Source organism: Anomaloglossus baeobatrachus, chromosome 1 (genome assembly GCF_048569485.1).
Source record: "Anomaloglossus baeobatrachus isolate aAnoBae1 chromosome 1, aAnoBae1.hap1, whole genome shotgun sequence".
NCBI classification, from domain to species: domain Eukaryota; kingdom Metazoa; phylum Chordata; class Amphibia; order Anura; family Aromobatidae; genus Anomaloglossus; species Anomaloglossus baeobatrachus.
The window spans coordinates 373,486,482-373,506,375 of NC_134353.1; the positions used below are offsets into that span (position 1 = coordinate 373,486,482).

Consider the following 19,894-nt stretch of genomic DNA (forward strand, 5'->3'; position numbering starts at 1 on the left):
AAGCAAAGAAGCTTTGAAATCACAAGGATCAACTCTCTAGCTGCAATACCCAGTGCAGGATGAGAAGATTTATTCCGTGGTTCTACTCCTAGAGGAAGGCGCTACCGAGAGCAGGAGGAAGTGTCTTACTGTTATCTCACCCATGTACGGCCGATACAAGACACCCAGGTAAAGCTGGTGTCACACACAGCGACAACGACAACGACGTCGCTGCTACGTCACCATTTTCGGTGACGTTGCAGCGACGTCCCGTCGCTGTCGCTGTGTGTGACATCCAGCAACGACCTGGCCCCTGCTGTGAGGTCGCCGGTCGTTGCTGAATGTCCAGCTTCATTTTTTCGTCGTCACTCTCCCGCTGTGACACACACATCGCTGTGTGTGACAGCGAGAGAGCGACGAAATGAAGCGAGCAGGAGCCGGCACTGGCAGCTGCGGTAAGCTGTAACCAGCGTAAACATCGGGTAACCAAGGGAAGCCCTTTCCCTGGTTACCCGATGTTTACGCTGGTTACCAGCCTCCGCTCTTGCTGCCAGCGCCGGCTCCTGCACTGTGACATGTGGCTGCAGTATGCATCGGGTAATTAACCCGATGTATACTGTAGCAAGGAGAGCAAGGAGCCAGCGCTAAGCAGTGCGCGCGGCTCCCTGCTCTCTGCACTGTGACATGTAGCTGCAGTACACATCGGGTTAATTAACCCGATGTGTACTGTACCTAGGAGAGCAAGGAGCCAGCACTAAGCGCGGCTCCCTGCTCTCTGCACATGTAGCACAGGGACGTTATGATCGCTGCTTCTGCTGTGTTTGACAGCTAAGCAGCGATCATAACAGCGACTTACAAGGTCGCTGTTACGTCACCGAAAATGGTGACGTAACAGCGACGTCGTTGTCGCTGTCGTTTAGTGTGAACCCAGCTTAAGTGACATATTTGCTAATGGTAGTTCAGTAGCTGAATTTCTAGCCATACGCTGTGCCTAAAGTCAGTTTTACACACCCGTGAAACAAAGACCATAGTTTGATAGTAAGGCCTGGCCTAATCGCTGGATTTCCAGACCTGAGCTACTAGCTTTATGTCTCGTAAGGTCTGATGACTACAGTTTGAGCAGACTGATCAGAGCATGGCCCGCATTTTACGGCCTAAGTCCGACCATTTACCGACTGACTCCTGTTCAGCGGTATCTGCATTATAGAATTTTACTTTCTCCAGTTTAGATTTTGTGAGCATGTTTGTAGACATAGTATAAACCCTGCACATTTTTTTTTATATTTAACAGCTGGAGTGGGATCACTGATGGATGTTCCTTGCCTCTAGTAATATACCCGTCAATTGGCACCTTCTGTTCTTCTAGGTCAGGGGTCTCAAACTCGGCTGGTTGTATGGGCCGCACACAGGAAAAAAAATAATTTGAGGGGCCGCATTCCTTTCAGGACAAAGTGACATTGGTAGTGGTACCATTTTTTCTTTCTATACACCCTTGAATCACTGTTTTCGAACATTTTTCATTTGTCCATTATAACAAAGGTGTAGTGTGTGTATATGTATGTGCATATATACATACATACATACTTTTTTTTACATTTTTTCCCCTTTTTGTAAGTAATACAGTTTTACAATAACCACCGCATAGTAATTTTGGCCAACATCTTGTAGTAATGTGCCCCATCTTGTTTCCCATTCTGTAAAAATGTGTGCATCCTTGTCCCCTTGTAGCAATGTGCCTCAGCTAACACACACACACACACACATCCCCCCCACCCTGTGCAGCCTCAGCTAATACACATCCCCCCCCACCCTGTGCAGCCTCAGCTAATACACATCCCCCCCACCCTGTGCAGCCTCAGCTAATACACATCCCCCCCACCCTGTGCAGCCTCAGCTAATACACATCCCCCCACCCTGTGCAGCCTCAGCTAATACACATCCCCCCACCCTGTGCAGCCTCAGCTAATACACATCCCCCCACCCTGTGCAGCCTCAGCTAATACACATCCCCCCACCCTGTGCAGCCTCAGCTAATACACATCCCCCCCACCCTGTGCAGCCTCAGCTAATACACATCCCCCCCACCCTGTGCAGCCTCAGCTAATACACATCCCCCCCACCCTGTGCAGCCTCAGCTAATACACATCCCCCCCACCCTGTGCAGCCTCAGCAAATACACATCCCCCCCCACCCTGTGCAGCCTCAGCTAACACACACACGAAAACATTCTTCTCACCTGCTGTCAGCGGCATGCAGGCACGTGGACTCGGTGAAGCCTCAGCTACCACACACACACACAGTGCAGCCTCAGCCAGCAACAGAACCACACACACGGCATGAGACTGAGACACACACACACACACACACACACACAATTCTTCTCACCTGCTGTCAGCAGCACGCAGGCACGTGGACCAGGTAATGATCACAGCTGCTGTCATCGCTGAACGTTCGGCCGGCGCGTGCAGAGCAGTTCTCACTGCACAACAGCCACTGGCCAATCACAGGCAAGCATCTGAGGTCATATGCAGCAGGTGCTTGCCGCTGATTGGCAGGCGGCTGTTATTGCGTTCTGCAGTGAGAACTTCACTGTGCGCGGCAAACACAAAACTGTAGGCTGAAATAAATAACTGACAGCTGCGGCCCCTGCACCGGTCGCCATCTTTACCAGGTCCACGGGCCTGCGGGCCGCAAGAAGCCACCTGAAGGGCCGCATGCGGCCCGCGGGCCGCGTGTTTGAGACCCCTGTTCTAGGTGCTGCTCCAGTCTTGCACCATCATCTTGTGCCTGCAGTTTCTGACTGACCGTAAATCAGAGATTAACAGTCACAATAGAAGTCTATGATCGCCTCTTCCTGGCTCTTATAGACTTTCATGGAGTAGTGACTTTCGGTCCAGCCAACAAACACTAGAGCTATCCAGCAGGTTAAAATGTGAAAAAAAAAAAAAAAAGACGACCGGAGCAGTGCTGAGAACAGAAGACAACAGCAGGTAAGTATATTACTAGTGGTAGGGAACTTTGATTAACAATACCACTCCAGCAGTGACAAAGAAAATGCCGGGAATGGGGATTTAAAATAGGAGCAAGTAGTAAGAAGATGGAAGTAAATAAAAACGGTTCCTACTTTTTTGCTCTTCTTTCTGCTTCTCCGAGTGTGAGGTATAACGTCCTTCTTTCATGGCTTTCTGGATGTGCTTGTAATAAGGGTTGAGGTAGTGATCAAAACGTAAAAAGTCAAACTGTGAGTTTCGAGCTTGCTTGGCTTTTAACATGATCTCAAACTGAGCACCCTGCTTGCAGACAAAATTTGCTGTACGCTCTATAATGGCATGCATTTTTGCAGTGGGCGGCTGGTAACAAGGGAAAAACAAAAAAGAAAAAGTTATTTTATAAGACATATCCAAGAAAATTATTTTACAAATTCATTGGAAAACCTAGACGTTCAGGCAATATGTTTAGGAATACATTTCTATGTCCAAGTGACTGAACAGATGGGAAGGCAGCTCCTAACACAAGTCTCAGCTATTTAGCCTCACCCATCGGTCAAAGGACCCCTAAGGGTGAAAAAGATTGCTAAAAGTTTTACTCATGGGATGATGAAAAATCACTGTTTCCATCAGTCAAGATTTCCGATTCCAACGCACTGGAACGGATTTTGACATATTTTCCTTCAGCTGCATAGAATAGTGTAACAGACTCTGCCAATATGAAAGCTCGGTGTAATGGAGGCTAAAGGAAGCCCAATGGTGGCAAAAATCAATGGGTACTTTTAAGTGTAAGCGCCATATTCATTTATTTTACAATAGTACACATGAAAATAATAAATTGTGTACTACCCTGTTTCCCCAAAAATAAGACACTGTCTTATATTTTTTTTGCCCTAAAAGAAGGGAATTTTGTTACTTACCGTAAATTCCTTTTCTTCTAGCTCTTATTGGGAGACCCAGACGATTGGGGTATAGCTACTGCCCTCTGGAGGCCACACAAAGCACTACATTAAAAGTGCAAGGCCCCTCCCCCTCTGGCTATACCCCCCCGTGGTATCACGGGTTCTCCAGTTTTAGTGCCAAAGCAAGAAGGAGGAAGCCAATAACTGGTTTAAACAAATTAACTCCGAATAACATCGGAGAACTGAAAAACCGTTCAACATGAACAACATGTGTACCCGCAAACAACAAAAAACATCCCGAAGGACAACAGGGCGGGTGCTGGGTCTCCCAATAAGAGCTAGAAGAAAAGGAATTTACGGTAAGTAACAAAATTCCCTTCTTCTTCAGCGCTCTATTGGGAGACCCAGACGATTGGGACGTCCAAAAGCTGTCCCTGGGTGGGTAAATAAATACCTCATGTTAGAGCTGCAAAACAGCCCTCCCCTACGGGGGTGTCACTGCCGCCTGCAGGACTCTTCTACCTAAGCTGGCATCCGCCGAAGCATAGGTATGCACCTGATAATGCTTGGTGAAAGTGTGCAGACTGGACCAGGTAGCTGCCTGGCACACCTGTTGAGCCGAAGCCTGGTGACGTAATGCCCAGGACGCACCCACGGCTCTGGTTGAGTGGGCTTTTAGCCCTGAAGGAACCGGAAGCCCCGCAGAACGGTAGGCCTCTAGAATTGGTTCTTTGATCCATCGAGCCAGGGTGGCTTTAGAAGCCTGCAACCCCTTGCGCGGACCAGCGACAAGGACGAAAAGTGCATCGGCACGGCGTATGGGCGCCGTGCGGGAAATGTAGATTCTGAGTGCTCTCACCAGATCTAGCAAACGTAAGGCCTTTTCATACCGGTGAACCGGATGAGGGCAAAAAGAAGGCAAGGAAATATCCTGATTAAGATGAAAAGAGGATACGACCTTAGGGAGAAACTCCGGAATGGGGCGCAGCACAACCTTGTCCTGGTGGAACACCAGGAAGGGAGCCTTAGATGACAGAGCTGCCAGCTCAGACACTTGCCGAAGCGATGTGATTGCAACAAGAAACGCCACTTTCTGCGACAGCCGAGAAAAGGAAACTTCCTTCAGAGGCTCGAAGGGCGGTTTCTGGAGAGCAACTAGTACCCTGTTCAGATCCCATGGATCTAACGGTCGCTTGTACGGGGGCACAATATGACAGACCCCCTGCAGGAACGTGCGCACCTTAGGAAGACGTGCTAGACGCTTCTGAAAAAACACGGATAGTGCCGAAACTTGCCCTTTAAGGGAGCTGAGCGACAAGCCCTTTTCTAACCCCGATTGCAGGAAGGAAAGAAACTTGGGCAATGCAAATGGCCAGGGAGACACTCCCTGAGCAGAGCACCAGGACAAGAAAATCTTCCACGTTCTGTGGTAGATCTTAGCCGAATTCGACTTTCTAGCTTGTCTCATTGTGGCAATGACTCCCTGAGATAATCCAGCAGATGCTAGGATCCAGGACTCAATGGCCACACAGTCAGGTTCAGGGCCGCAGAATTCTGATGGAAAAACGGCCCTTGGGACAGTAAGTCTGGTCGGTCTGGCAGTGACCACGGTCGACCGATCGTGAGATGCCACAGATCCGGATACCACGACCTCCTCGGCCAGTCTGGAGCGACGAGTATGACGCGGCTGCACTCGGATCTGATCTTGCGTAGCACTCTGGGCAAGAGCGCCAGAGGCGGAAACACGTATGGGAGCTGAAACTGCGACCAATCTTGAACCAAGGCGTCTGCCGCCAGAGCTCTTTGATCGCGCGACCTCGCCATGAATGCCGGGACCTTGTTGTTGTGCCGGGATGCCATTAGGTCGACGTCCGGCACTCCCCAGCGGCGACAGATTTCCTGAAACACGTCCGGGTGAAGGGACCATTCCCCTGCGTCCATGCCCTGGCGACTGAGGAAGTCTGCTTCCCAGTTTTCTACGCCTGGGATGTGAACCGCGGATATGGTGGATGCTCTGTCCTCCACCCACATTAGAATGCGCCGGACTTCTTGGAAGGCTTGCCGACTGCGCGTCCCTCCTTGGTGGTTGATGTATGCCACCGCTGTGGAGTTGTCCGATTGGATTCGGATCTGCTTTCCTTCCAGCCACTGTTGGAAGGCCAGTAGAGCAAGATACACTGCTCTGATCTCCAGAACATTGATCTGAAGGGTGGACTCCTGCGGAGTCCACGTCCCCTGAGCCCTGTGGTGGAGAAATACTGCTCCCCACCCTGACAGACTCGCATCTGTCGTGACTACTGCCCAGGATGGAGGCAGGAAGGATCTTCCCTGAGACAATGATGTGGGAAGGAGCCACCATTGTAGAGAGTCTTTGGCCGTCTGGGAAAGCGAGACTTTCCTGTCCAGGGACGTTGACTTCCCGTCCCATTGGCGGAGAATGTCCCATTGAAGTGGGCGCAGATGAAACTGCGCAAAGGGAACTGCTTCCATGGCTGCCACCATCTTCCCTAGGAAATGCATGAGGCGCCGCAAGGGATGCAACTGGCCCTGCAGGAGAGATTGCACCCCTGTCTGTAGTGACCGCTGCTTGTCCAGCTTCACTATCGCTGCTAGAGTATGAAACTCCATGCCAAGATACGTTAGTGACTGAGTCGGTGATAGGATCGACTTTGGAAAGTTGATGATCCATCCGAAAGACTGTAGAGTCTCCAGCGTAGCATTCAGGCTGAGTTGGCATGCCTCCTGAGAGGGAGCTTTGACCAATAAGTCGTCTAGGTAAGGAATCACCGAGTGTCCCTGAGAGTGCAAGACTGCTACCACCGCCGCCATGACCTTGGTGAAGACCCGTGGGGCTGTCGCCAGACCAAATGGAAGAGCTACGAACTGAAAATGGTCGTCTCCTATCACAAAACGTAGAAAACGTTGATGTTCTGCAGCAATTGGCACGTGGAGATAAGCATCTTTGATGTCTATTGAGGCAAGGAAGTCTCCTCTGGACATTGAGGCAATGACAGAGCGGAGGGTTTCCATCCGGAACCTCCTGGCGTGCACATGTTTGTTGAGCCGTTTTAGGTCCAGAACAGGACGGAACGAGCCGTCCTTTTTTGGAACCACAAAGAGATTGGAGTAAAACCCTTGCCCTTGTTCCTGAGGAGGGACTGGGATAACCACTCCTTCCGCTTTTAGGGAATCCACCGCCTGCAGCAGAGCATCTGCTCGGTCTGGACGTGGGGAGGTTCTGAAGAACCGAGCTGGAGGACGAGAATTGAACTCGATTCTGTACCCGCGAGACAAAATGTCCGTCACCCACCGGTCTTTGACCTGTGACATCCAAATGCCGGAAAAGCGGGAGAGCCTGCCCCCGACCGGCGATGCGGAGGGGGGGGGCTGGAAGTCATGAGGTAGTCGCTTTGGAAGCGGTACCTCCATTTGCTTTCTTGGGGCGTGCGTGAGTCCGCCACGAATCTGAGTTTCTTTGCGTCCTCTGAGTCCCTTTGGACGAGGTAAATGGTGTCTTGCCCGAACCTCGAAAGGACTGAAACCTCTGCTGCCACTTTTTCTGCTGAGGTTTGGGTGTTCTGGGTTGTGGTAAAGAGGAGTCTTTACCCTTGGACTGCTTAATGATGTCAGCCAATGGCTCGCCAAACAGTCTCTCTCTAGACAAAGGCAAACTGGTTAAACATTTTTTGGAACCAGCATCTGCTTTCCAGTCCTTTAACCACAAGGCTCTGCGCAAAACTACCGAATTGGCGGACGCCATTGAGGTGCGACTGGTAGATTCTAGGACCGCATTGATAGCGTAAGACGCAAACGCCGACATCTGCGTGGTAAGGTGCGCCACTTGCGGCACTGCTGGATGCATGATAGCATCCACTTTTGCTAAGCCAGCTGAAATAGCCTGGAGTGCCCATACGGCTGCGAATGCCGGAGCAAACGACGCGCCTATAGCTTCATAGACAGATTTTAACCAAAGGTCCATCTGTCTGTCATTGGCATCTTTAAGTGAAGCGCCATCCTCCACTGCAACTATGGATCTAGCTGCAAGTTTGGAAATCGGGGGGTCTACCTTTGGACACTGTGTCCAGCGCTTGACCACCTCAGGGGGGAAAGGGAAACGCGTATCTTTAGATCGTTTAGAGAAACGCCTTTCTGGGTGAGCGTCGTGCTTCTGGATTGATTCTCTGAAGTCAGAGTGATCTAACAAAGCACTCAATTTACGCTTAGGATAAAGGAAACGAAACTTTTCCTGCTCCGCAGCCGCCTCTTCTGCTGAAGGGGCTGGGGGAGAAATATCCAACAGCCTATTTATGGCTGAGATAAGGTCGTCTACCATGGCATCCCCATCCGGGGTATCCAGGTTGAGAGGGGTTCCAGGAGTGGATTCCTGATCACTCTCATCAGACACATCACAGGGAGACTGATTGCGCTGAGACCCTGAGCAGTGTGAAGACGTCGAGGGTCTTTCCCAGCGAGCTCGCTTAGGGTGGCTGGGGCCATCATCTGAGTCATAATCCTCGGCCTGTGAAGCCGGGGACCCCCCTGTGGGCTGGATACATTCCAAGTAAGGGGGACCTGAGGACAGAGGCCTCGCCGTGCCCAGAGACTGAGCCCCATGCATAGATTGCAAGGTCTCAAGGATTTTTGCCATAGATACAGACATATTATCTGCAAAAACTGCAAAGTCCGTCCCTGTCACAGGGGCAGAACTTACAAGCGTCTCAGCCTGGGTCGCTACCTCTCCTGACTCCGGCTGGCGAAGCAGCACCGGGTCGGAGCATTGCACACAATGGGGGTCATCAGAGCCTGCTGGTAGATTAGCCCCACATGCAGCACACGCAGTATACACAGCCCTTTTTGCCTTGGCTGCCTTGCGTTTTGAGGATGACATGTTGCTGCTTCCACAGAGCGATCTGGGATATGCAGCCAGAAGCGCACCTCACAGTGCAAGAAATACAATATCTATATATATATGTACCCAGTACACTGACACACAGTGAGGCACTAGAGGGACCAGCACAGAAAAATCGCTTACCGCCCGCTTAAAAAGCGGGTGTGTGGTCCCAGATAGCCCCTAGTCCAGGTCTCCCAGAGCCTTGCGTCCTTCCTCCAGCCAGGCATGCATGTAATGGCTGCCGGCGTCTCGAGAGAGGAAGGGGGGCGGGCCCTGGGCGTTCCTGGCCAAGAGCGGGAAGCCTGCTTCCCTCTGTGCATAGTGAGAGGGCTGGAGCATGTAAATCAGGCTCCAGCCCTCGTCGCTGCTTGCGAACAGCGTCTCTCCCCTACCCTGAATGACAGGGTGGGGGCGGGAACGAAACGGAGCAGCCGGCGTCCTAGGCCCAAAAAGCCTGGGACTAAAGTTATAACCGCCGCCGCCGTAAAAGCGCGGACGGCGGATCCCCGGCGCACCACAAGTCACAGCAGCGCCGCCCGGTCCAGAGGGGGTCGGCGCTGCGTTCCCAAACAAACAATCCCCCAGTAATCTGTAGGGACACCAACTCCACGTTGCGGTCCCCGGCGCACTACAACACCCAGCCAGCCCGGAGTGTGTCTGTGCCTGCCGGGGACACAGAGTACCTGTAAGATGCAGGGCCCTGTCCCTGATCGTACTCCTGCTCCGAATCCATCAGGTTCTAATGGGTCTGTGGATGGAGCCCGGCATCAGAGCTGAGAGGCCGGCAGGATCCCACTTCCACAGAGCCCTACCAGGGGATGTGGAAGGAAAACAGCATGTCAGGCTCCAGCCCTGTACCAGCAATAGGTACCTCAACCTTACAACACCATCCAGGGGTGAGAAGGGAGCATGCTGGGGACACTATATGTGTCCTCTTTTCTTCCATCCGAAATAGTCAGCAGCTACTGCTGACTAAAATCTGTGGAGCTATGCATGGAATGTCTGACCTCCTTCGCACACAAAGCTAAAACTGGAGAACCCGTGATACCACGGGGGGGTATAGCCAGAGGGGGAGGGGCCTTGCACTTTTAATGTAGTGCTTTGTGTGGCCTCCAGAGGGCAGTAGCTATACCCCAATCGTCTGGGTCTCCCAATAGAGCGCTGAAGAAAAAGCACTAGGTCTTATTTTCAGGGGATGTCTTATTCTCGAGGAGACATGGTTGGGGTAAGTGTACCACCACAAAAATCAGACACCCCTTCCCAGGATCGTCATACTTACCAGCCCCAGGCATCTGTGTGGCTCCCAGATCTCCCAGCAGGTGTGCAGCACGCCTCGCCTGCATCTGGCTGACACTCGCATAGATCACATCACATTCACACACACTCATACAGATACACACATCAGATTCCACATCATTCCTCCCTGTGATCTCCCAGCAGCTGTGGTCCCCTACATCTGACTGACACTCACACACATAGCTTTCACATCATTCCTCCCTGTGCTCTCCGGCGGGCACTCCCAGCAGCTGTGCTGCACGCCGTCCTCCTCTGCCGAAACTCTCACATCCGATATCGTGCACGCACACGCACACACACACACACACACAGCATTCGGAGATACCACATGCTTCCGGCCATGTGATCCTCCAGCAGGTCCTGGAAGGTCACTGCACAATATCGCCGCCGAGAAGCAAGCGATATCGCTGGATATGGTGTGTGTGTGTGTGGTAGTGTGTGTGTGTGTGTGTGTAGTGTGTGTGTGTGTGTGTGGTAGTGTGTGTAGTGTGTGTAGTGTGTGTAGTGTGTGTGGTAGTGTGTGTGTGTGTGTGTGTGTGTGTGTGTGTGTGTGTGTGTGTGTGGTAGTGTGTGTGTGTGTGTGTGTGTTCCGCTGCAGGACTTTGATGCGCTCACTTGCTCCCGGTCGGCGTCTAGCGAGTATGATCGGGGAGTGGTGTCTTCTCTCCTTTAAGGGGTGTTCGCAGTCTATAATGAAGTGTCCTGCAGTGTAACTTTTTTACCGCTCTCACATCCGATCGCACACACACACACACACACACTCCATTTGGAGATACCACAAGCTTCCGGCCATGTGATCCTCCAGCAGGTCCTGGAAGGTCACTGCACAATATCGCCGCCGAGAAGCAAGCGATATCGCTGGATATGGCGAGTGTGGTAGTGTGTGTGTGTGGTAGTGTGTGTGTGTGTGCGTGTGTGTGCGTGTGTGTGTGTGCGTGTGTGTGCGTGTGTGCGTGTGTGTGTGTGCGTGTGTGGTAGTGTGTGTGTGCGTGTGTGTGCGTGTGTGTGTGTGTGGTAGTGTGTGTGTGTGTGGTAGTGTGTGTGTGTGTGTGGTAGTGTGTGTGTGTGTGGTAGTGTGTGTGTGTGTGGTAGTGTGTGTGTGGGGTAGTGCGTGTGTGGGGTAGTGCGTGTGTGGGGTAGTGTGTGTGTGGGGTAGTGTGTGTGTGGGGTAGTGTGTGTGTGGGGTAGTGTGTGTGTGGGGTAGTGTGTGTGTGGGGTAGTGTGTGTGTGGGGTAGTGTGTGTGTGGGGTAGTGTGTGTGTGGGGTAGTGTGTGTGTGGGGTAGTGTGTGTGTGGGGTAGTGTGTGTGTGTGGTAGTGTGTGTGTGTGGTAGTGTGTGTGTGTGGTAGTGTGTGTGTGTGGTAGTGTGTGTGTGTGGTAGTGTGTGTGTGTGGTAGTGTGTGTGTGTGGTAGTGTGTGTGTGTGGTAGTGTGTGCGTGTGGTAGTGTGTGGTAGTGTGTGTGTGTATGGTAGTGTGCGTGTGGTAGTGTGCGTGTGTGTGGTAGTGTGCGTGTGTGTGGTAGTGTGTGTGTGTGGTAGTGTGTGTGTGGTAGTGTGTGTGGTAGTGTGTGTGGTAGTGTGTGTGTGTGGTAGTGTGTGTGTGTGGTAGCGTGTGTGTGTGGTAGCGTGTGTGTGTGGTAGTGTGTGTGTGTGGTAGTGTGTGTGTGTGTGGTAGTGTGTGTGTGTGTGGTAGTGTGTGTGTGTGGTAGTGTGTGTGTGTGTGGTAGTGTGTGTGTGTGTGGTAGTGTGTGTGTGTGTGGTAGTGTGTGTGTGTGTGGTAGTGTGTGTGTGTGGGGTAGTGTGTGTGTGTGGTAGTGTGTGTGTGTGGTAGTGTGTGTGTGTGTGGTAGTGTGTGTGTGTGTGGTAGTGTGTGGTAGTGTGTGGGGGTGTGTGTGGGGGTGTGTGTGGGGGTGTGTGTGGGGGTGTGTGTGTGTGTGTGTGTGTGTGTGTGTGTGTGTGTGTGTGTGTGTGTGTGTGTGTGTTCCGCTGCAGGACTTTGATGAGCTCACTTGCTCCCGGTCGGCGTCTAGAGAGTATGATCGGGGAGAGGTGTCTTCTCTCCTTTCTTTAAGGGGTGTTCGCTGTCTATAATGAAGTGTCCTGCAGTGTCTAACTTTTTTACCGCTGCATGACACTTCATTATTGGCCGCGGCTAGGTCTTATTTTGTGGGGATGTCTTATATTTAAGCCTCCCTGAAAACTCATGCTAGGTCTCATTTTCGGTGGAGGTCTTATTTTCGGGGAAATACGGTATCAGGTGCCCTGTGACGTGATCCTAGGTGCCAATGGGTTTATTACTATGGCACCCAGGGGCTTGCTAAAGGCCTTGCCACCACCATTTTAGTGCTCCTTTGAAGCTCATCTACCTTGTTTCCCGAAACAAAATCACCCCAAAAATAAGCCCTAGCAGGATTTTGGTGTTTTTTTTGGAGTATGCTTAAAAGATAAGACCTACTCAAAAAAGAAAAAAAAAAACGTAGTTTCAGATCCATAAGGAAGTGTCCAAGCAGCTAAAAAAGTTGAATACAGCAGCACTCTTAATCAAAGAAAGTAGAACCCTTACCTCCTCCCTCCCCACAAAAGAAGGGAATTTTGTTTACTTACCGTAAATTCCTTTTCTTCTAGCTCCAATTGGGAGACCCAGACAATTGGGTGTATAGCTTCTGCCTCCGGAGGCCACACAAAGTATTACACTTAAAAGTGTAACGCCCCTCCCCTTCTGCCTATACACCCCCCCGTGCATCACGGGCTCCTCAGTTTTGGTGCAAAAGCAGGAAGGAGGAAACTTTTAAATCGGTCTAAAGTAAATTCAATCCGAAGGAAGTTCGGAAAACTGAAAACCATTCAACATGAACCACATGTGTACACAAAGAACAACAGCCCGAAGGGAACAGGGGCGGGTGCTGGGTCTCCCAATTGGAGCTAGAAGAAAAGGAATTTACGGTAAGTAAACAAAATTCCCTTCTTCTTTGTCGCTCCATTGGGAGACCCAGACAATTGGGACGTCCAAAAGCAGTCCCTGGGTGGGTAAAATAATACCTCGTAATAGAGCCGTAAAACGGCCCCTTCCTACAGGTGGGCCACCGCCGCCTGAAGGACTCGCCTACCTAGGCTGGCATCTGCCGAAGCATAGGTATGCACCTGATAGTGTTTCGTGAAAGTGTGCAGGCTCGACCAGGTAGCCGCCTGACACACCTGCTGAGCCGTAGCCTGGTGCCGCAAAGCCCAGGACGCCCCCACGGCTCTGGTAGAATGGGCCTTCAGCCCTGAGGGAACCGGAAGCCCAGAAGAACGGTAGGCTTCAAGAATCGGTTCCTTGATCCACCGAGCCAGGGTTGATTTGGAAGCCTGTGACCCTTTACGCTGGCCAGCGACAAGGACAAAGAGTGCATCCGAGCGGCGCAGGGGCGCCGTACGAGAAATGTAGAGTCTGAGTGCTCTCACCAGATCTAACAAGTGCAAATCCTTTTCACATTGGTGAACTGGATGAGGACAAAAAGAGGGTAAGGAGATATCCTGATTGAGATGAAAGGGGGATACCACCTTAGGGAGAAATTCCGGAACCGGACGCAGAACCACCTTGTCCTGGTGAAACACCAGGAAAGGGGCTTTGCATGACAGCGCTGCTAGCTTTGACACTCTCCGAAGTGATGTGATTGCTACTAGGAAGACCACTTTCTGCGAAAGGCGTGAAAGAGAAATATCCTTCATTGGCTCGAAAGGTGGTTTCTGAAGAGCCATCAGCACCCTGTTCAGATCCCAGGGTTCTAACGGACGCTTGTAAGGAGGGACTATATGACAAACCCCCTGCAGGAACGTGCGTACCTGTGGAAGTCTGGCTAGGCGCTTCTGAAAAAACACAGAGAGCGCTGAGACTTGTCCCTTAAGGGAGCCGAGCGACAAACCCTTTTCCAGTCCAGATTGAAGGAAGGACAGAAAAGTGGGCAAGGCAAATGGCCAGGGAGTAAAACCCTGATCAGAGCACCAGGATAAGAATATCCTCCTCGTCCTGTGGTAGATCTTGGCGGACGTTGGTTTCCTAGCCCGTCTCATAGTGGCAATGACCTCTTGAGATAACCCTGAAGACGCTAGGATCCAGGACTCAATGGCCACACAGTCAGGTTGAGGGCCGCAGAATTCAGATGGAAAAACGGCCCTTGAGACAGTAAGTCTGGTCGGTCTGGTAGTGCCCACGGTTCACCCACCGTGAGATGCCACAGATCCGGGTACCACGACCTCCTCGGCCAGTCTGGAGCGACGAGGATGGCGCGGCGGCAGTCGGACCTGATCTTGCGTAACACTCTGGGCAACAGTGCCAGAGGAGGGAACACATACGGCAGTTGAAACTGCGACCAATCCTGAACTAAGGCGTCTGCCGCCAGAGCTCTGTGATCTTGAGACCGTGCCATGAATGCCGGGACCTTGTTGTTGTGCTGGGACGCCATTAGGTCGACGTCCGGCATCCCCCAGCAGCAACAGATCTCTTGAAACACGTCCGGGTGAAGGGACCATTCCCCTGCGTCCATGCCCTGGCGACCGAGAAAGTCTGCTTCCCAGTTTTCTACGCCCGGGATGTGAACTGCGGATATGGTGGAGGCTGTGGCTTCCACCCACAGCAGAATCCGCCGGACTTCCTGGAAGGCTTGCCGACTGCGTGTTCCGCCTTGGTGGTTGATGTATGCCACCGCGGTGGAGTTGTCCGACTGAATTCGGATCTGCTTGCCTTCCAGCCACGGCTGGAACGCCTTTAGGGCAAGATACACTGCCCTTATCTCCAGAACATTGATCTGAAGGGAGGACTCTGGCTGAGTCCAGGTACCCTGAGCCCTGTGGTGGAGAAAGACCGCTCCCCACCCTGATAGACTCGCGTCCGTCGTGACCACCGCCCAGGATGGGGGTAGGAAGGATTTCCCCTTCGACAATGAAGTGGGAAGAAGCCACCACCGAAGGGAGGCTTTGGCTGCCTGAGAAAGGGAGACGTTCCTGTCGAGGGACGTCTACTTCCCGTCCCATTTGCGGAGAATGTCCCATTGAAGTGGACGCAGATGAAACTGCGCAAAAGGAACTGCCTCCATTGCTGCTACCATCTTCCCTAGGAAGTGCATGAGGCGCCTCAAGGGGTGTGACTGGCCTTGAATGAGAGATTGCACCCCTGTCTGTAGTGAACGCTGTTTGTCCAGCGGAAGCTTCACTATCACTGAGAGAGTATGAAACTCCATGCCAAGATATGTCAGTGATTGGGCCGGTGTCAGATTTGACTTTGGGAAATTGATGATCCACCCGAATCTCTGGAGAGTCTCCAGAGCAATGTTCAGGCTGTGTTGGCATGCCACTTGAGAGGGTGCCTTGACAAGCAGATCGTCTAAGTAAGGGATCACCGAGTGTCCCTGAGAGTGTAGGACTGCAACTACTGTTGCCATGACCTTGGTGAAGACCCGTGGGGCTGTCGCCAGGCCGAAAGGCAGTGCCACAAACTGAAGGTGTTCGTCCCCTATGGCGAAACGCAGGAAGCGCTGATGCTCTGGTGCAATCGGTACGTGGAGATAAGCATCTTTGATGTCGATTGATGCTAGGAAATCTCCTTGGGACATTGAGGCGATGACGGAGCGGAGCGATTCCATCCGGAACCGCCTGGTTTTTACGTGTTTGTTGAGCAGTTTTAGGTCCAGAACAGGACGGAAAGATCCGTCCTTTTTTGGCACCACAAACAAGTTGGAGTAAAAACCGTGACCCTGTTGCTGAAGAGGAACAGGGATCACCACTCCTTCTGCCTTCAGAGTGCACACCGCCTGAAGAAGAGCATCGGCTCGCTCGGGGGGCGGAGATGTTCTGAAGAAACGAGTCGGAGGACGAGAGCTGAACTCTATCCTGTAACCGTGAGACAGAATGTCTCTCACCCATCGGTCTTGGACATGTGGCAGCCAGGCGTCGCAAAAGCGGGAGAGCCTGCCACCGACCGAGGATGCGGTGTGAAGAGGCTGAAAGTCATGAGGAGGCCGCTTTGTGAGCGGTTCCTCCGGCGGTCTTTTTAGGACGTGACTTAGACCGCCATGAATCGGAGTCCCTCTGACCCTTCTGTGGCCTGTTGGACGAGGAGAAGTGAGACCTGCCCGTGGGCCGAAAGGACCGAAACCTCGATTGTACCTTCCGTTGTTGAGGTATGTTTGGTTTGGACTGGGGTAAGGATGAGTCCTTTCCCTTGGATTGCTTAATGATTTCATCCAATCGCTCACCAAACAGGCGGTCGCCAGAAAATGGCAAACCGGTTAAGAACTTTTTGGAAGCAGAGTCTGCCTTCCATTCACGTAGCCACATGGCCCTGCGGACTGCCACCGAATTGGCGGAAGCTACCGCCGTACGGCTCGCAGAGTCCAGGACAGCATTAATGGCGTAGGACGCAAACGCCGACGCCTGAGAGGTTAAGGACACCACCTGCGGAGCAGAGGCACGTGTGACTGCATTAATCTGCGAGTGACAAGCTGAGATAGCTTGGAGTGCCCATACGGCTGCGAATGCCGGAGCAAAGGACGCGCCGATAGCTTCATAGATGGATTTCAACCAGAGCTCCATCTGTCTGTCAGTGGCATCTTTGAGTGAAGCCCCATCTTCCACGGCAACTATGGATCTAGCCGCCAGTCTGGAGACTGGAGGATCCACCTTGGGACACTGAGCCCAACCCTTGACAACGTCAGCGGGGAAGGGATAACGTGTGTCCTTAAGGCGCTTAGAAAAGCGCTTATCTGGACAAGCTCGGTGTTTCTGGACTGCCTCTCTGCAGAGACCTCACCCTGGGACCTATGAGTCACCCCAGGAGCACTTTGCTGCTCCAACCGAGGGGGGCCTGGGGTCAATGATTCAACAGTGCCCAGGGCCTGTGTTACCGGCCTGGACTGCAAGGCTTCTAGTATCTTAGCAGACCATTTATCCATACTCTCAGAAAGTTTGTCAGCAAATACTGCAAACTCCGTCCCTGTCACCTGGACAGTGTTAGCAGGTGGTTCCACTTGGGCCACCATTAGCAGAGGCTCCGGCTGAGTAAGTGCCACAGGGGCCGAGCATTGCACACAATGAGGGTCGGTGGAACCTGCCGGTAGTATAGCCGCACATGAGGTACAGGTTGCAAAGTAAGCCTGTGCTTTGGCACCCTTGCTTTTTGCGGACGACATGCTGTTGTCTACACTGAGTACAATCCAGGAGGGTATATAGCCAAAAATCAACAGTGCGACCGTACAGAGTAAATGTATAGCATATAAGTATATATATATATATATATATATATATATATATATATATATATATATATATATATATATATATATATATATATATATATATATATATATATATATATATATATATATATATATATATATATATATATATATATATATATATATATATATATATACACATATACACATATACACATATACACACTTCGGCACCAGGGGGGCCAGCACCTAGAAACAGGTGCTGCTTACCGACCGCCCAAAGCGGTTGTGTGACCACCAGAGTCCCTGCCTGGGCCTCCCAGAGCCGTCTCTCCTCTCCAGCTTCAGAAGTGCTGACAGGAATGGCTGCCGGCGTTCTGTGAGGAGGAGGGGGCCGTGGGCGTGCCCTAGAAAGTGCGGGAATCTGGTGCCCACGGTGCTCAGTGAGGGGGGAGGAGGATACAAAGTATGCTCCAGCCCTCAGCGCCGACGTCCTGTGCAGCGTCCCGCCCTTACCCTGACTGGCAGGCCCGGGGGCGGGAATATGCGGTACTAGGCAGCAAAAGCCGGGGACTAAAGTTATAAGCGCGGCCGGCAAATAAGCGCGGTCAGCGCGGTAGTCCCGGCGCACTAACACACCCAGCAGTGCTGCAGCGTGTATGACACAAGCGCTCCATGCGCCGTCCCCAAGGGGACACAGAGTACCTCACAGTAGCAGGGCCTTGTCCCTGACGATACCCGGCTCCTGTACAGCAGATTCCCCAGGGGCTGCGGAGGGAGCACGGTCCCAGTACCTGGAGACCGATTAGGATCCCACTTCACCCAGAGCCCTTAAGGGATGGGGAAGGAAAACAGCATGTGGCTCCTGCCTATGTACCCGCAATGGGTACCTCAACCTTAACAGCACCGCCGACCAGAGTGGGGTGAGAAGGGAGCATGCCGGGGGCCCTGTTATGGGCCCTCTTTTCTTCCATCCGATATAGTCAGCAGCTGCTGCTGACTAAATTGTGGAGCTATGCGTGCATGTGTGCCTCCTTCGCACAAAGCATAAAAACTGAGGAGCCCGTGATGCACGGGGGGTGTATAGGCAGAAGGGGAGGGGCGTTACACTTTTAAGTGTAATACTTTGTGTGGCCTCCTCCGGAGGCAGAAGCTATACACCCAATTGTCTGGGTCTCCCAATGGAGCGACAAAGAAAATAGCATGCATCAAACCCCAAACAATTACATTTGGCATGTGCCAATGGTGGTTGGGCTCTCACACAGTTGCTGTCATTACTAGACTTGAGAGAGGTGACTAATATCACACGAGTTAACTCCTTATCCACCTTATACTGCATATAATTGGCCAGGCTCTGGAGGTCTGTCTCCTCTGCAGAAAGCTTTAAACTATGCAAGACAAGACTCTCAAGCAGAATGAGAGCGGACAGCATGAAAATATGCAGTTGAGGAGCTTTCTCTAAGTATCAATTTCATAATGAGAGCAATCACTTTCAGTAAGCAGTTTTTTGTCACAACGATGAACCAGAATCCATAGATATGGTAATGTGAACATGGGCATGTGCACACCCACTATCTTTGCTGTCACAGTTCATTATGGTAGTTTTAAAAACAACCACCCCACTCAAGCAAAATAATAATAAAAAAAGCGCTCTGAATTTATGCTTACCAGTTCAACATCAGGGGGAACATTTAACCCTTCCGGTGCAATAAAGGGTTCTTCGTTATCTTCAACATCGCTTGAGTCTGAAGACAGGGGGGAGAGAGAAAAAAAAAAAAAAAAACACAGCTAAATGACAATGTACAGATACTTGAGAAATACAGACATAGAAGCGCTTAGTGATTGAGACTATATAATGCAAAAATTAAACTCTGTTTCTGATAGGGAGACCTGTGTAATGCACAAGTACAAATTCCTGCAATTCCAGCCCTACTTTCTTGTGCTCCAAATTTGTCTCTATGTTTCTCGGTTTAATTCTGTGTCCGTAAAGGGGGGTGGGGAAGAGGTGTGTAGGGGGGGGGGGGGGAAATCAGCAGTGCCCCCCTCCTCTTGTGTGCGGCTCTAGGACAACTGACTGCAGAAGTAGGCTCCCCTCTCTTCGCGGTCTGCAGAGGGGGGAATGCCCCTCATCATTCCATAATTTAAAGTTTTAAAGTTGAACAGATAGCAGATTAATCTTTATTCTCTGCATAATTTCTGCAAAACTAATGCCATCACTGTCTAGTAGATGAATGCAATCCACTGTTTATTGTATGAACATACATGTCCAGTTGCATATTCAACATTAAAGGGAACCTGTCAGACCCAATATACACCTAGAACCATGAGCCGTTCTGGGTACCTATTGCTAATCCCTGTCTAATTGTCCCTGTATCTAGTAGCATAGATAAAAGGGATCTTTAGAAAAAGTATTTCTAAAAGATCTTCATGATATGCTAATGAGAGCAGGGACTAGTCACAAGGGCATTATATCCCTTGACAAGTCTGTCCTCTTAGCGTGTTACACACCCCTGTGGGTCTGCTAATATGCTATTCAATGCAGCATCATCAGCGGTGAGGCGTGTACCTGTGTCCACTGTCACCGCTGATCAGAAGTCCAAGCACTTCCGCTCATGCACAATATGAAGCC

General features: G+C 51.4%; 1 protein-coding gene across 1 annotated transcript in view; it reads right to left on the bottom strand.

Annotated features, from left to right (window-relative positions):
* Positions 1–19,894, bottom strand: part of LOC142301606 (splicing factor, suppressor of white-apricot homolog) — a 64,103-nt gene that overhangs the window by 8,612 nt on the left and 35,597 nt on the right. The window contains 2 exon segments of the mRNA XM_075342662.1: positions 3,104–3,329; positions 18,934–19,010. Of these exon segments, the coding sequence (XP_075198777.1) occupies positions 3,104–3,329; positions 18,934–19,010 (303 nt within the window).